Source organism: Phocoena sinus, chromosome 7, assembly GCF_008692025.1.
Source record: "Phocoena sinus isolate mPhoSin1 chromosome 7, mPhoSin1.pri, whole genome shotgun sequence".
Lineage (NCBI taxonomy): Eukaryota > Metazoa > Chordata > Mammalia > Artiodactyla > Phocoenidae > Phocoena > Phocoena sinus.
In genome coordinates, this window is record NC_045769.1 from 95,743,858 (window position 1) to 95,756,988 (window position 13,131).

General features: G+C 43.5%; 1 protein-coding gene across 3 annotated transcripts in view; it reads right to left on the reverse strand.

Annotated features, from left to right (window-relative positions):
* Positions 1–12,848, reverse strand: part of ACMSD (aminocarboxymuconate semialdehyde decarboxylase) — a 63,682-nt gene extending 50,834 nt beyond the window's left edge. The window contains exons 1-2 of one of the 3 annotated variants that reach the window (XM_032638563.1): positions 12,656–12,701; positions 5,646–5,690 (exon numbers count right to left, since the gene is read on the reverse strand). Coding sequence is in view for 2 of the 3 variants with exons in the window: in XM_032638561.1 (XP_032494452.1) it covers positions 5,646–5,690; positions 12,656–12,712 (102 nt within the window). In the remaining variant the exon portion in view is untranslated. Of the gene's footprint in view, positions 1–5,645; positions 5,691–12,655 lie in introns of all 3 variants that reach the window. The other 2 variants (XM_032638561.1, XM_032638562.1) reach the window with 2 other exon arrangements.
* Positions 12,849–13,131: the final 283 nt, after the last annotated feature.

The following is a 13,131-nucleotide window of genomic DNA, read 5'->3' on the forward strand; positions in this document are numbered from 1 at the left end:
ATGCCATTTGCAGCAACATGGATGCAACTAGAGATTGTCATACTAAGTGAAGTAAGTCAGGCAGAGAAAGACAAATACCATATGATACCACTTGTCTGTGGAATCTAAAATATGACACAAATGAACCTATCTACAAAACAGAAACAGACTCACAGACATAGAGATCAAACTTGTGGTTTCCAAGGGGGAGGGGAGGTGGGGGAGGGATAGACTTGGAGTTTGGGGTTAGTAGATGCAAACTATTACACACAGAATGGATAGACAACAAGGAAAAAACTAGCACAGAGGGAAAAAAGAAAAAATGTATTTTAAAATTCAGTATTTCATATCAGATTCCATTCTCCTCCCCCTGCCCCCAGTCCCCACTCAGGCTCTCCCTCTAGACCATGCAAGCTGCCAGGCTGGTTGGACTTGAGGTACAAAGGTGGCAGAAATGGCCCAGACACTGTCACCAGGAAGCAGCCTCTCTCCCACATGACGAGGTTCTGAAGGACAGCTCCACGGAGGCTCTATTACAACCACCTCCAGCTCTATTCACTCAGCCTACTGCTCTCTCCCCCAGATCTGCTTGTCCTCCTGGCTTGGCCGCTTCTGTCCTTTGATATCAGCATTATCTTTCTCATCCCTCTGAGACTACATCATTTTCTCACTTCCCTCGGCTTGACGTGTCACCATCCCATCCATTTCCCAATGCCGTTAATTCTATCTCCAGAATGGACGCTGCAAGGGCCCACTTCTCTCCATCTCCACTACTCCAGCTCTGGTCCAAGCCCCATACTCTCTCACCTGGACGACTGCTCCAGCCTCCAGCCTCCAGCCTCCAGCCTCATCTCTTGCTGCTTTCACTCTTGCTCCCCTCCAGCCCAGTCTCCACAAAGCAGCCAAGTAAACTCTTAAAACCCTAAATCAGATCTCGCTACCTCCGCCCGCTTAAAACTCATGAATCGATTCTTGTTGCCCTGAGGTAAAATCCAAACTCCTTAACCTGGCCTAAGACCCTTCATCATCCAACCCCTGCCTACCTCCACAGCTTCATCCCATGCCTACACCTTTATAAGCAGGCTCCTTATTAACCCTTTTCAGAATATTCTAAGTATGCTGTTTGTTTTCTGTTTGGAACCTGATTGACTTAGCTAAAAGATATGTACATAAACATATTAAATAATACTATGTCCTTTTTAATACTATGTCCTTTTTAATAGGTGCATGTATGTAAAAGTAAAATCACAGGAAAAGGTCTGGAAAGATATCCACCAAACTGTTAATAGGAATTACTTTTGAGCATGGGGAGGGCTGATCCAAGGGAGCTGTAGCTTTATCTTCAGCAGCTTAAATTTAAAAAGGAGAATTTATTTGACAGCCTTATTTTTTTAAAGTACCTTAAATCACGAAAGGTTTCATTTGATTTTGTCCTTTTTTGTATGAATGTTATATTTGCATTGCAAATGGGACTCTTTCTCAGTTCATGTAGTTAGTTAATTCATATAATAAATGCATGTAAAATGAGAAAAATAAATAAAAAATAGAAAAAAGAATTTATTCAGATTCTACGTATGTAATGGAAAGTTAAGCTTAAAAATAAAAACAGGAAATGAGGATATTGGACTAGAGGAATGGCTTTCAATCGATTTTGGCTGTGACCCCACATTAAAAAATATATTTTCCATTGTGACCCACTACATCTGTATAGATCTATTGGGGCTGGCCAAAAAGTTCGTTCGGGCACGGTGTTCCAGAAGAAGGCGAACGAACTTTTTGGCCATCCGAAGATTTATACAGATACAAACTGAGACAAAAGTTTGATGAAGCAACACTTACTCTTGCCGTGAACAATACATTCTGCTATTTTCTTTTGTAATCTATTTTATTTTTAAAGTTGTCCTAACCCACTGAATTGATATTATGACTCACTGTTGGGTTGCAGCCCATATTGTCAAACACCGGACTAGATGCTCCCTAGTCCTACAGTCCTATGATTCTTTTTTTTTTTTTTTGCGGTACGCGGGCCTCTCACTGTTGTGGCCTCTCCCGTTGCGGAGCACAGGCTCCGGACGCGCAGGCTCAGCGGCCATGACTCACGGGCCCAGCCGCTTCGCGGCATGTGGGATCTTCCCGGACCGGGGCACGAACTCGTGTCCCCTGCATTGGCAGGTGGACTTTCAACCACTGCGCCACCAGGGAAGCCCCTATGATGCTTTATCTTCATGAGAATTGCCCCCTGCCTTGGCCTTCCCACCCCCTTGAATTCCCTTACTATTTATTTTCTCTTTTGCTCGGCACAAAATTGTCACTATCTGCATGTCCTCTATTCATTTGAGTGTCTTGCTGGCTCCGCAGTGAGAGGGAAATCATGTTTTAGAGCAGGAACATGATGATTGAATATCACACATAATAGTGTGTCTGAAAGTGCTAAGTGTGATGGAAATGGCGTGTGTGTGTCTTTGTATTTCAAGGGCGTGAAGAACACTCAGTCGCTGTTTCTAGATGCTGCTGACCCATGGATTTGAACTAGGTCCCGTGTCTGGCCTCCTTTGAACGCTGTTGGGTGTTCCTGCCATCAGCACTCAATTCTGCCGCCACTCCATGCGGCTCCTGAGAGGAGGCCGTACATACTTTTATGAATCTTCAACCAAATTATAAATATTCAACCCAAGGACAAAATGTTGTTTTTCGGTTCTGAACAAGGCTTTACCGTGGCAAACAAATACCCCTTGGTTCATTCCAAAAGCATTGAAAAACCAAAGATTAAGAAGAGAAATAAATAGGGCAGACCAGAGAAGTGTATTGCAAAGACCTTTCAGAAAACAGGAATCTCTGAGGTAAATCATTCATGGGGGACAGAAAAGATTTGTTCACCAAAGGGATACAGGAGAATGAAAAGAAATTTCTACCCCAAAGTGCTGGATTTTCTCATTGCTCTTAGCTGAATTTGCATATTTGTATATATTTGCATGTTGTTTTCCAGTGTCTGTGATCCCTGACCACTGTAATTAGGTAAATACCAATTTGGTTCTGTTTTGGTTTGTTTTGTTTCTGAAACAGAGGAAAGGAAAGTGTCACTGTTTTGTTTTATAAGACTACTGTTATCTCCAGTTTTGCTGGAAATATCAGGTAATAGATTTGACTGGAAATATTTTCATTCTTGGATTTCTTTTTGTTTGTTCTGGGTTTTTTTTTTTTTTTTGAGATTTGCTGTGAAGTTTTTGCAGTCTCTGACACAGAAACAAGATGAAATGAAGGCCATTCAAATCCCGTGTCAAGGTTACAAACTGCAGCCTGGGACAGGGAGTAAAAAAAAAAAAAATTACATGCTGCCCATCCCTGCACTTGCGGCTTCCTAGTGGCCTTGTCATCATCTCCACTTGGCTTGTCTTCTCTTTTGGGGAGACTTGAGGCCAGCTTAGATCATCAGCTCCCAGGCTAGGAACTGACACTTTTCATGGGAGAAGTGCAGCCCAGTGTCTAAATTGGCACTTAGTGGGTGGCCTTTGATGAAGGTGAAAATGGGCTGCTCCAGAGATTCTGATGTTTAAAAAACTCTTTAATGATTCCCCACTGCCTTCAAGATCAAGTACAAAGGCCTAAACCCATCCTCCAAGGCTCCGTCTGTTGAGGCTTCTGCCTACCTCTCCAGCTTCTTCCCACCACTTTGTGCCCCAAACTCTTACCTGCCTCTGTCCATCCTCCACAGATCAGACAAGGTGACCTTTTTCAGCCGCTAATACCCTCCAAAGAATTTGCATTACATTGAGAATAAAACCCGGCCTCCTTAGCACATGCTACGAGTCCCTCCATGATCTGGCCCCTGCCTACCTGGTTTCCTTCCATCTCCCCCCTTTCACCACATCTCAGCCAAACTGCCCTCCTTCCTGTTCCTTGAACACAGCTCTTCCTCATATGGTGGGCTTTGCAACTGCTATTCCCTCAGCCAGGGATGCTCTTCCAGGCTTTTCTTTCTCATCCTCTAAGTCTTTGCTAGCTCCCCGACCAGCCAGCCCAGATGCATCTCCCCAGTCATTCCCTGTTCCAGCACTGTTTTTTATTTCATTCTCTGAAGTGATCACGTTTGTTTGTCTCCCCCTAGAATTTGAGCACCGCAAGGGCAGGGAGTATGTCTGTCTTGTTCACCAGCATATTCCGCGTGTCTAGACTTGTGGGCCTGACATCAAATAGGTGTCAATAAAAATCAGTGAGTGAGTGAGTGAATAGAGCCAGTGGTTTTCAAACTTGAGTGAGCATCAGAACCAGCTGGAGGCTTGTCAAAACTCAGATCGCTGGGCTACCCTGGTGGCGCAGTGGTTGAGAATCTGCCTGCCAATGCAGGGGACATGGGTTCGAGCCCTGATCTGGGAAGATCCCACATGCCGCGAAGCAGCTAGCCCCATGAGCCACAACTACTGAGCCTGCGCGTCTGGAGCCTGTGCTCCGCAACAAGAGACGCCGCGATGGTGAGAGCCCTGTGCACTGTGATGAAGAGTGGCCCCTGCTTGCCGCAACTAGAGAAAGCCTCGCACAGAAACGAAGACCCAACACAGCCCAAAATAAATAAATAAAAAATTTTAAAAAAAGGCAAAATTCCTTTAAAAAAAAAAAAAAACTCAGATTGCTGGCCCTATCCTCAGCGTTCCTGATTTTGTAGGTCTGAGGTGAGGCCCAAGTATTTGCCTTTCTCCCAGGTTCCCAGGTGAAATTGAACTTGCTGGTCCACAGACCATACTTTGAGAAATGCTGGTACCAGCCCCAGCCAAATGCTTGAGTTCTAGGCTTACGTATGTTTGATATCTCCAGGCCTTTGCTCCCTGTCTTTGCTTTCTAGCTTCCTTTATTCCTTGGGCAAGCCTTCACCTCTGCTTCCAGACCCAGGATGAGCATCACTTCTTCCAGGAGGCCTTCTCCAGTCCTTGGTGCCCAAGTCTACATCCTCCAGTACCTGGTGCAAAAGCTGTCCTTACCTCATCACAGTGCATTGAGTTACCCCTGCATGTGGTCTTCCCACACCACCAATCCTCCAGGGGCCTTAGTCATGTCTGTGCTCCACTGGGAGCTCAGGGGGGCTCCCCATGCACTCCACGAGGGCATATGACGCCTCTGAAAATGAAGTCAGACCTGACCTCTGTGCAGCTCTAGATTTGCAGCTCTCTCTCAGGCTGAATGCTTTACCCCAAGCCTTCTTCCTCTCGCTCTTTCCTCTGACCAAACTCAACCCTTTCTAACAGTGGCTTCTCCCTTTTGCCTCCAGCGTTTAATTTCTCAGCCTGTGCGCAAACCTAAACTGTTCCATTTATCTGGTCAGCTGTAATATAATGTCATAACTGTGGAGAGAGCCAGGTTGCTTCCTTGACACAGAGCAATGGTAAAATTGGTTTTAGGGCAAAAAAAAAAAAAAAAAGAGAGAGAGAGAGGGAGAGAGAGACATTTCTTAATAGCTTGTGCAATTCCAATTTTATCTTCCTAAATGCTGTTCTTTGACGTTATCCCCATTTTTGCAAATAATTTTGAGAAACCTCAGTGCTGTCCTCTTGCCTACTATAAAGTCAATTGGAGGGCAGAAGAGTTGGGGATTCCTAGAGGCCCGTCTGCTGGAAGGTTTCAGACTCAGGAGGTCTGTGGGTCTGAGGCATGCTTGTGCTTTGGGAGAAACTCACCTTGCCATGGTGTTGGAGCTGCACCCAGCCTCCGTAACCGAATCTCTGTGGGGGAGAGGAAACACAGTTAGACTGAAAGGTCAAAGCAGAGAGGACTGCAATAAAGGCGCATCCCTGGGACAGAGCATCCCAAGCTCTATCCTTTCAAGCAACACTTTCCCATTTTTCCCCACATTCATGATCACTTATTCAACATTTATATTCAAATCAATGTTTTTCCTGAAATGTATTTGTTCAGGAAGAAAATTCTCTATCATAGAAATGCTAGTTTTACCTTTTCTCCTAATGCAGGTTGTAATTTTTAAATAAGGATGCACATTAAAAAATATTTGTGTACCACCTAAAATCCTTTCCAGGCCACTAGGAGTACAGACCGTAGGGACCACTCTTTAGGAAATACCATCTTAAAACATTAACCCTGTTCTTCAAACTGTGGTTTGCAATCTGTGAGTAGATCATGAAATCAGTTTAGTGGTTAATGACCCAGATGTTCTAAAAACATGAAATAGTACGTGTAACAGATTAGGCTGGTGTCCTACCCATGTTCCTTCCCCGTAGTGCATCTGTGCACACCAGCCCTCCTTCAACTAAAAGCACTCGCATTTCTTTGACAAGATTTTCCCTTTTGCCATTGGCGCCAACTTTGATTAGGCCCTTCTAGAAGATCAGAAGTACCAGGAAATTAGTGGTGCTAATTTCCACCCCCCAAATCCCTCAGTCAACGACTGAGGGCATTTGTATATAAACTGCACACACTGGTTTCCTCACCTCCTCGGGCAGGATGTCTCTGAGGTGAGGCACACATTCTACACTTTCACTGGCTGCCTTGCTTTCCCTGTCTCATTTCCCCACTCTACTGGTGTTTCCTGGCATCACCTCCAGAGTAAACTGTTTGCATTTGAATCCGTATCTCAGGGTCTGCTTCTTAGAAAACCCAAGTTAAGATAGTAAAGCAATGGAATGGAATGGAATGAAATAGGATAGGATAGGGTAGGATAGCATAGGATAGCATAGCATAGAACAAATATATTAGAATGGCTTCTGTGTAGTATTAGTTTCATGAAACTGTTGTTTCCATTATAGATATAAATGTTTGTACCTAGTCACAGTATGAAATATATTTCTTCTTGGGGGTCATGAATAAAAATATTTGAAAGATTCTGCCTGTGAACATAGGCGTATATGACTCATGTAACTATAGCTTTTAAAATCTCATTCTGTTCGTTCATTCATTCATTTGTCAAACCCTCATGGAGTCCCACCATGACCAGCCTTTCTAGGGCAGAGAAAATAGAAGTGAAGGACAGTTGCAGCCTGTGTGGAGCACAGTCTTGAGAGGGCGAGTCCGGGGTGGGTGGGTAATTGAAGAGCCTTACCATGTGTGAGGCATGCTGTGATAGAGTGACATACAGGTTCCCCGGGAGGAGTGGGGGAGGGTACTGACACACAACATGGGCCAGGTGGTGTCATGGGAGGGAGGCTGGAAAGGTAATCTGGGGTCAGATTGGAGAGGTGCTTCCAGCGTTCAGCATTTCCACGCTCCAGAGCAATGGCTCTCAAAGTGTGAAGTTAGGGGGAGGGCGTGGAGGCCAGAGAGCACAGTGTAAAGGGCTCATGGACAGCTCTTGTCAGCAACAATGGGTAGAGGTAGTGAAGCTAAATATTGCGCAACTCCTCGCTTGTTGTGGTTGGATGAGACCAGGTGACCGTGGCTTGGCTCTCATGTCACAGTACAGGGACGTTGTCTTGAGGAGGCCAGGTTTTGGCAGATCCCTCTTCCTGTCTTCCCTCTCACCTGCAGACTCAGAGGGGAGGTCTGGGCCTGTAGCACAGGGGTGTTTGTGTGTCTCTATGTCTGTCCCTGCATTCTGCCCCAGTAGACTTAAGATTTGGTCAGTTCTTTACCAGCCTTGTTCTACCTGGGCAGAAGGTCTGTTCTTGAATTCCAGCTCCAAATTGTCACATTAGCTCTGGAAGTCCACCTGCCTCCTCCCAGGTGACACTGGAGGACCTGGCTTAGTAAGCTGGTCACGCAAGGGAACCTGTCCATCAGGGACCCCAGTTTCTCCTCCCAGCACCCAATTTCTCCTTCGTCGGTGCCCTCCCACCCCTTCATGCATTCAGTACCCTTGTGCTTTTCCCCTCTCTTCTCCTGGATAAAGCTTCCCAGAGTGCATGTCGGGGGAAAGGGTGGAATGGCCTCAATCAGTTACACTTTAGAGTAAACCGAAATGCTCTCTCGAACCAGAAATTTACCATTGAAATCTTACTTTACTGTAAAAGGAAAGGTTTTATTTCCTTCTTTCCTTCCTTCCTCTGTTCCTTCCTTCCTCACTTTATTTCTTTCTTTTTCTTAATTCGCTGTGGACTGTTAACCCATAAGTTAGCTGGTGAGAGAAGTATTGCCCTGGGGAAGGGCAGAGAGGCAGGGAGGGGCAGAACAGAAGGATCTGGTCACACACAACAGTCCGCCTACAAGATACTTTCTTGGAGTAACTTAACATCTTGAAGCCGCTGTTTTCTTATGTGTGAAATGAGGCTCACCGCAGTCGCGGTGACATAAGGTTTTATGGGAATTGACTGAAACAATTCGGACAAAGCTATGGACACCAGACCTGGCTTACAGAAAGGGCTTCATCAATGCTAACCATGATAATGGTGGTGACAGTGGTGGGAGCAGAGGCGGTGGTGGCAGTAGTGGTGATGATGATGGTGATGACGGTGGTAGGGATGATGGTGATAGTAATGGCAGTGGTGGAAGCTATGACATGGTAGTGGTGATAGTTGCGGTAGTGTGTTTGGTGACAGTGGTGGTGCCAATGATGGTGATGGTAGTGGTGGCAGGCAGTAATGGCAGTGGGGGTGGCATGGCGGTGACAGCCTCTTCCATCCTGAGGTCGTGAAATAAGGTGGACGCTGGGAGCAGACACTAAGGAGTGCTGTGAAGGAAGAAGCCCTTTGTCACTCTGTGTTCCTCCGTTCCCTGTCTTAGAAAGCACTTGGAACGCTTTGGAATACCTTGTACTTGCTCTGAGCCTTTACAAAGACCTAACCTATTTGGGGCAACTTTATTCTGCTCCAAATCTGGCCTCCACACAATACCCAGGCTCTCATCCTAGGTTGAACCAAGCCTGGGGTCTGAAATTTTTGACCCTTGGAGTAGTTTTTGCCAGAGCATATGCCAGGAGGCATTTACCATCTGAAAATGTTTGACAGTGACCAGTGTCCCATAGACAGTTATGGGCATGACAAATAAAAAAACATATTAAAAATTCAAGGGAGGGCTTCCCTGGTGGCACAGTGGTTGAGAGTCCGCCTGCTGATGCAGGGGACGCGGGTTCGTGCCCCGGTCCGGGAAGATCCCACATGCCGCGGAGCGGCTGGACTCGTGAGACATGGCCGCTGAGCCTGCGCGTCCGGAGCCTGTGCTCCGCAGTGGGAGAGGCCACAACGGTGAGAGGCCTGCGTACCGCAAAAAAAAAAGAAAAAAAAAAACCGTTAAAAATTCGAGGGAATTCAGTTCTATCTACAAGAGTTGTGTTTCTGAAATGGGTATATGTGAATCAGAGGTTGATGAGCTGAATGACATTTTTAATGTCTTGGGGACCTCACACTCATGAAGTGAATAATGAACCCCCTGGGTGATGAAACCAGATATCTGTTTCCTCAGAGGAGTTGTTTAAAAGTCAAGTTATGTCTGGGATTTTGTCTCCTAAAACCTTACAGCGATCAAGTGCAATTAAATCATCACTAATGAAAGGAGATGTAAATATATAATTTTTTTCCTAAAGGCTGGAATTTTGGGACCCCATTTAAAATTAGAAGAATCTTTGCAACCCCTACTCTCAGACACCTAGTAGGTGGGCAATGAAGTCTTGCTGAAGGAAAAAGCTGAAACCTTATTAGCATCCTTGTTGTTATGAATAATCGCATCGTGGATCAATCTGCAACAACTTTCACCCTGGTTTCTTGGGCCAGAGTGTGGGTCCTGATTCATCAGGAACAATGGAATCAAGTGCACCCTGAATCTACTCTCTTTCTACCTCAGGTAGATTTCCCCCCTAAGGATATTAACTCTAACTCTGACTACAATCATTATTAGCAAGTGAAAATGAAAAAATTTCTCAAATCCCAGTCCTTTGTAATCATTAGTTAATCACCAACCCAGGAGTGTTGATTCTGCTTTTCTATTTCTTCACTGCATAAGGAGGTCAAGGATTTTGAAGTGTGTCTATTAATATTTAACAGGAAAAGGCAGGTTTGAAAAGAGATATCTGTTCTTCTAAAGGGGCTTCATCTTCCAAAATAAAACTAGGACTGGCTTATTCTTCTCATTTTTTTTTATTGGGAAGTTTGAAAAAATGGTGAGAAAAGATCGGAGATTGATGTTTTGAAATAATATTTTACCTACCAAGAAATGATTTGAAGACAAAGGAAATTCTGCTAGAAGTATTGAACTCTATGAACACCAAGGACTATCTGCTGTCCACTAATGTCACTTTAATACTCTGATCATATAGACTGGAAATAAGGAAAGAGAGAGAGAGAGAGAGAAGGAACCCAGCACCATTTAGATGTATTTTTATTTATCTCCCTCCTCCCAGTTTGAAAACACAAACTGTTTTCTGCAAATTGTTTCATCACTGACTTGCCTGCAGTCCAATGGAAACTTGCAGCGCATAGCAGATCACATTGCTTGACCTGTTGTGAGGAAGCCCTCAGTGGGTTTACATGAGCGTGGAGAGTTGGGGAGCGGGCTGGTGTCTAGCAGAGGGAAGCAGGGACATCCCCCCCATGATGTGCTCCTGGGCAGCTCTCGGAAGGTAGGTGTGGGTGTAGAGCTATGGAGGGGCCACCATAGCCCCACGAAGCTCTGGGATTCTAGGCTCATTTCTGAGGCTCAGGGGCCGCATTTGTCCAGCAGGGCTAATGATAGAAATCCTATCTGAAACTCACAAGATTTTATGTGAATCAAATTACATGTATATATTGCTCTCTGGAAGTGTAAGAGTATTATTATTACTACCATCAGCAGCATCATAATCATCAAGTATATCAGTTATCGAAACAAAAACAGATTCACAGACATAGAGAAGAGGCTTGTGGTTGCCAAGGGGGAGGGGAGGTAGGGAAGGGAAGGATTGGGAGTATGGGATTAGCAGAGGCAAACTATTACATATAGGGTGGTTAAACAAGGTCCTACTGTATAGCACAGGGAACTATATTCAATATCCTGTGACAAACCATAATGGAAAAGAATATGAGAAAGAATATATATATATATTATATGTATATATACTCAGTTATATACATATAACTGAGTCACTTTGCTGTACAGAAGAAATTAACACAGCATTGTAAATCAACTATACTTCAATAGAATTTTTTTAAAAAAGTATATCAGTTATCTGCTTGCAGGGTGTGAGACTGCTTGATAAAAGCCTGGTTTATGGGTACAAAATGCCCCTCCCCTCTTTTCAGGAATAATTAGAAGATAGGAGGGCATAACTAGAAGATAGGAGGGCATAACTAGAAGATAGGAAGGCATAGCTAGAAGATAGGAAGGCATAACTAGAAGATAGGAAGGCATAACTAGAAGATAGGTGGCTATAGCCTCCCCATGCTCTGCATCCCTGAGCTTCCGGAGCAGTTTTGTTTTTTGTTTTTTGGAGCAGTTTTAACAATGCCTTCAGGGCCCTGCATTAGGTGGGACGGCTAGAAATTGTCAGCTCTTGGTGACCAGTTCTCAGCTCAAAGTGGAGGCAGGCTTGGGAGGTAGGGTTATGGCACAGGATGCTAGGTAGAATGTTTTGGGTATTCATCACTAACATTGTGAAGTGGTGTCTACACTTTAATAAAATATGATGAGGATGACAGCATTCAGAGCAGCAAGTTCCCATGTAGGCACTTAGGCTCCTTTTGGAGGGGTTAGTTTGATAGGGTTAGTTCTTACCATGAACTATAATAGGAAAACCCTTCAAAGATGGTTTAGCCTCACTTGTATTTTCTGATCTACAATGTCCACTGTCCATCTTACCTAAAATACCAGTGGACAAAGAAACACTTAAGATGACCATTCTTCCAGGAGACAAATATGAGAAGAAAATCATTTCATCTACCTGCACAATGAAACAGTGAACCACATTTTAATTAGAGTTTGGGTTCATTCATTTTTCCTCACTTGGGATAGAAAAGATGAAACACTTTGAGTAGTGTATAAGTACTAGAGAAGGCTGAAGATTAGGTAAAATCTGATACTTAGCCCGAACAAAACTCAAACCAACTTTAAATTTCTTTCATTTTCCCCACCTTCCTGTTCTAGTGTTCATTTAAAAGTTCTTAATGACAAAAAAGAAATGTCCATCTTTTGAGAAGCACAGAGAAGAGTCTTGAGAGACATTCATTGTGCAAACGTTTCATGTCATTTCCTCTAGGTTTTTTTTTTTTGATGTTCCTACTCTGTACTTCATAACAAGGATTTACAGCTTAAAGAACATCAAAAAGGAATGGTTTCAGACAGTGTCTTAAAATAGACTAAAAAAAATTCCACAGAGCTATCATTTGGTGCTTCTGAAACTTATTTAAACATTTTAGAAAGGAGATATGTTTTAGAAGTAATGAGAACCTATCACATTCTGTTTTTTAATAGTCTCTTACTTGAAACTGTAATTGTCACCTATCTCCCCAGCAGCTGAATATGTGATTTAAATGGAAGTAAACCTGCTTGACTTACATTGTCCAGAAGTTTTAAAGAGTGCTTCATTTGAGGGGAAAAGGGACTTTGAGAGAACACTTACTTCTTTTTATCAATGTTCTTTCAAAATAAATATGAAGTCATTAAAAAAACTAGGGAATCAGAATAACTTAATAACTACCAAATAACTTAAAATCACTCCTAAAGCAGAGAAACTTAACATCTAACTCCCAAAAGAAGACATCATTCTATAGTAGAGGCATTGAGAAATGTTGGAGAAGTTCTAGAAATAATTCAGCAAATTAATCACCATTACCTTCTTTAGATCTGGCCATTCTTTTGGTAGAATATGACTGTGGATGTCAATTTTCATCTCCACGGGATCAGAGGAGACGCATGTAAAGAAAGAAGTTTTGATATGAAGAGGTCTTCATGAAAACAATGCAGTTAATTGATTTACTTCGTCCTTACAGCTGCCTTCAGGCACCACTCAGTATGCCTGCTCAGCTGGTGTAGATCCATTGGAGCTGCCTTCTTAAAGTCCACAGTTCTGTTTATCTGTCCACTTGGCTTTGGGTCAACAACTCTTTGGTAATCAGGACTCCGGGCACAAAATTAAAAAAAAAAACAAAACTGTACTAAACCCCATGAGGTCAAATGTACTGCAGACTGCTTTTGAGTTACAGCAGGTCAAAAATGGACTAATCTTTGTTTTTGAATATTTTAATTTTTATCAAGATATACATAGTTAAAAATCAAATATCAGAAGACTTTTAAAGAAAATAATAGATC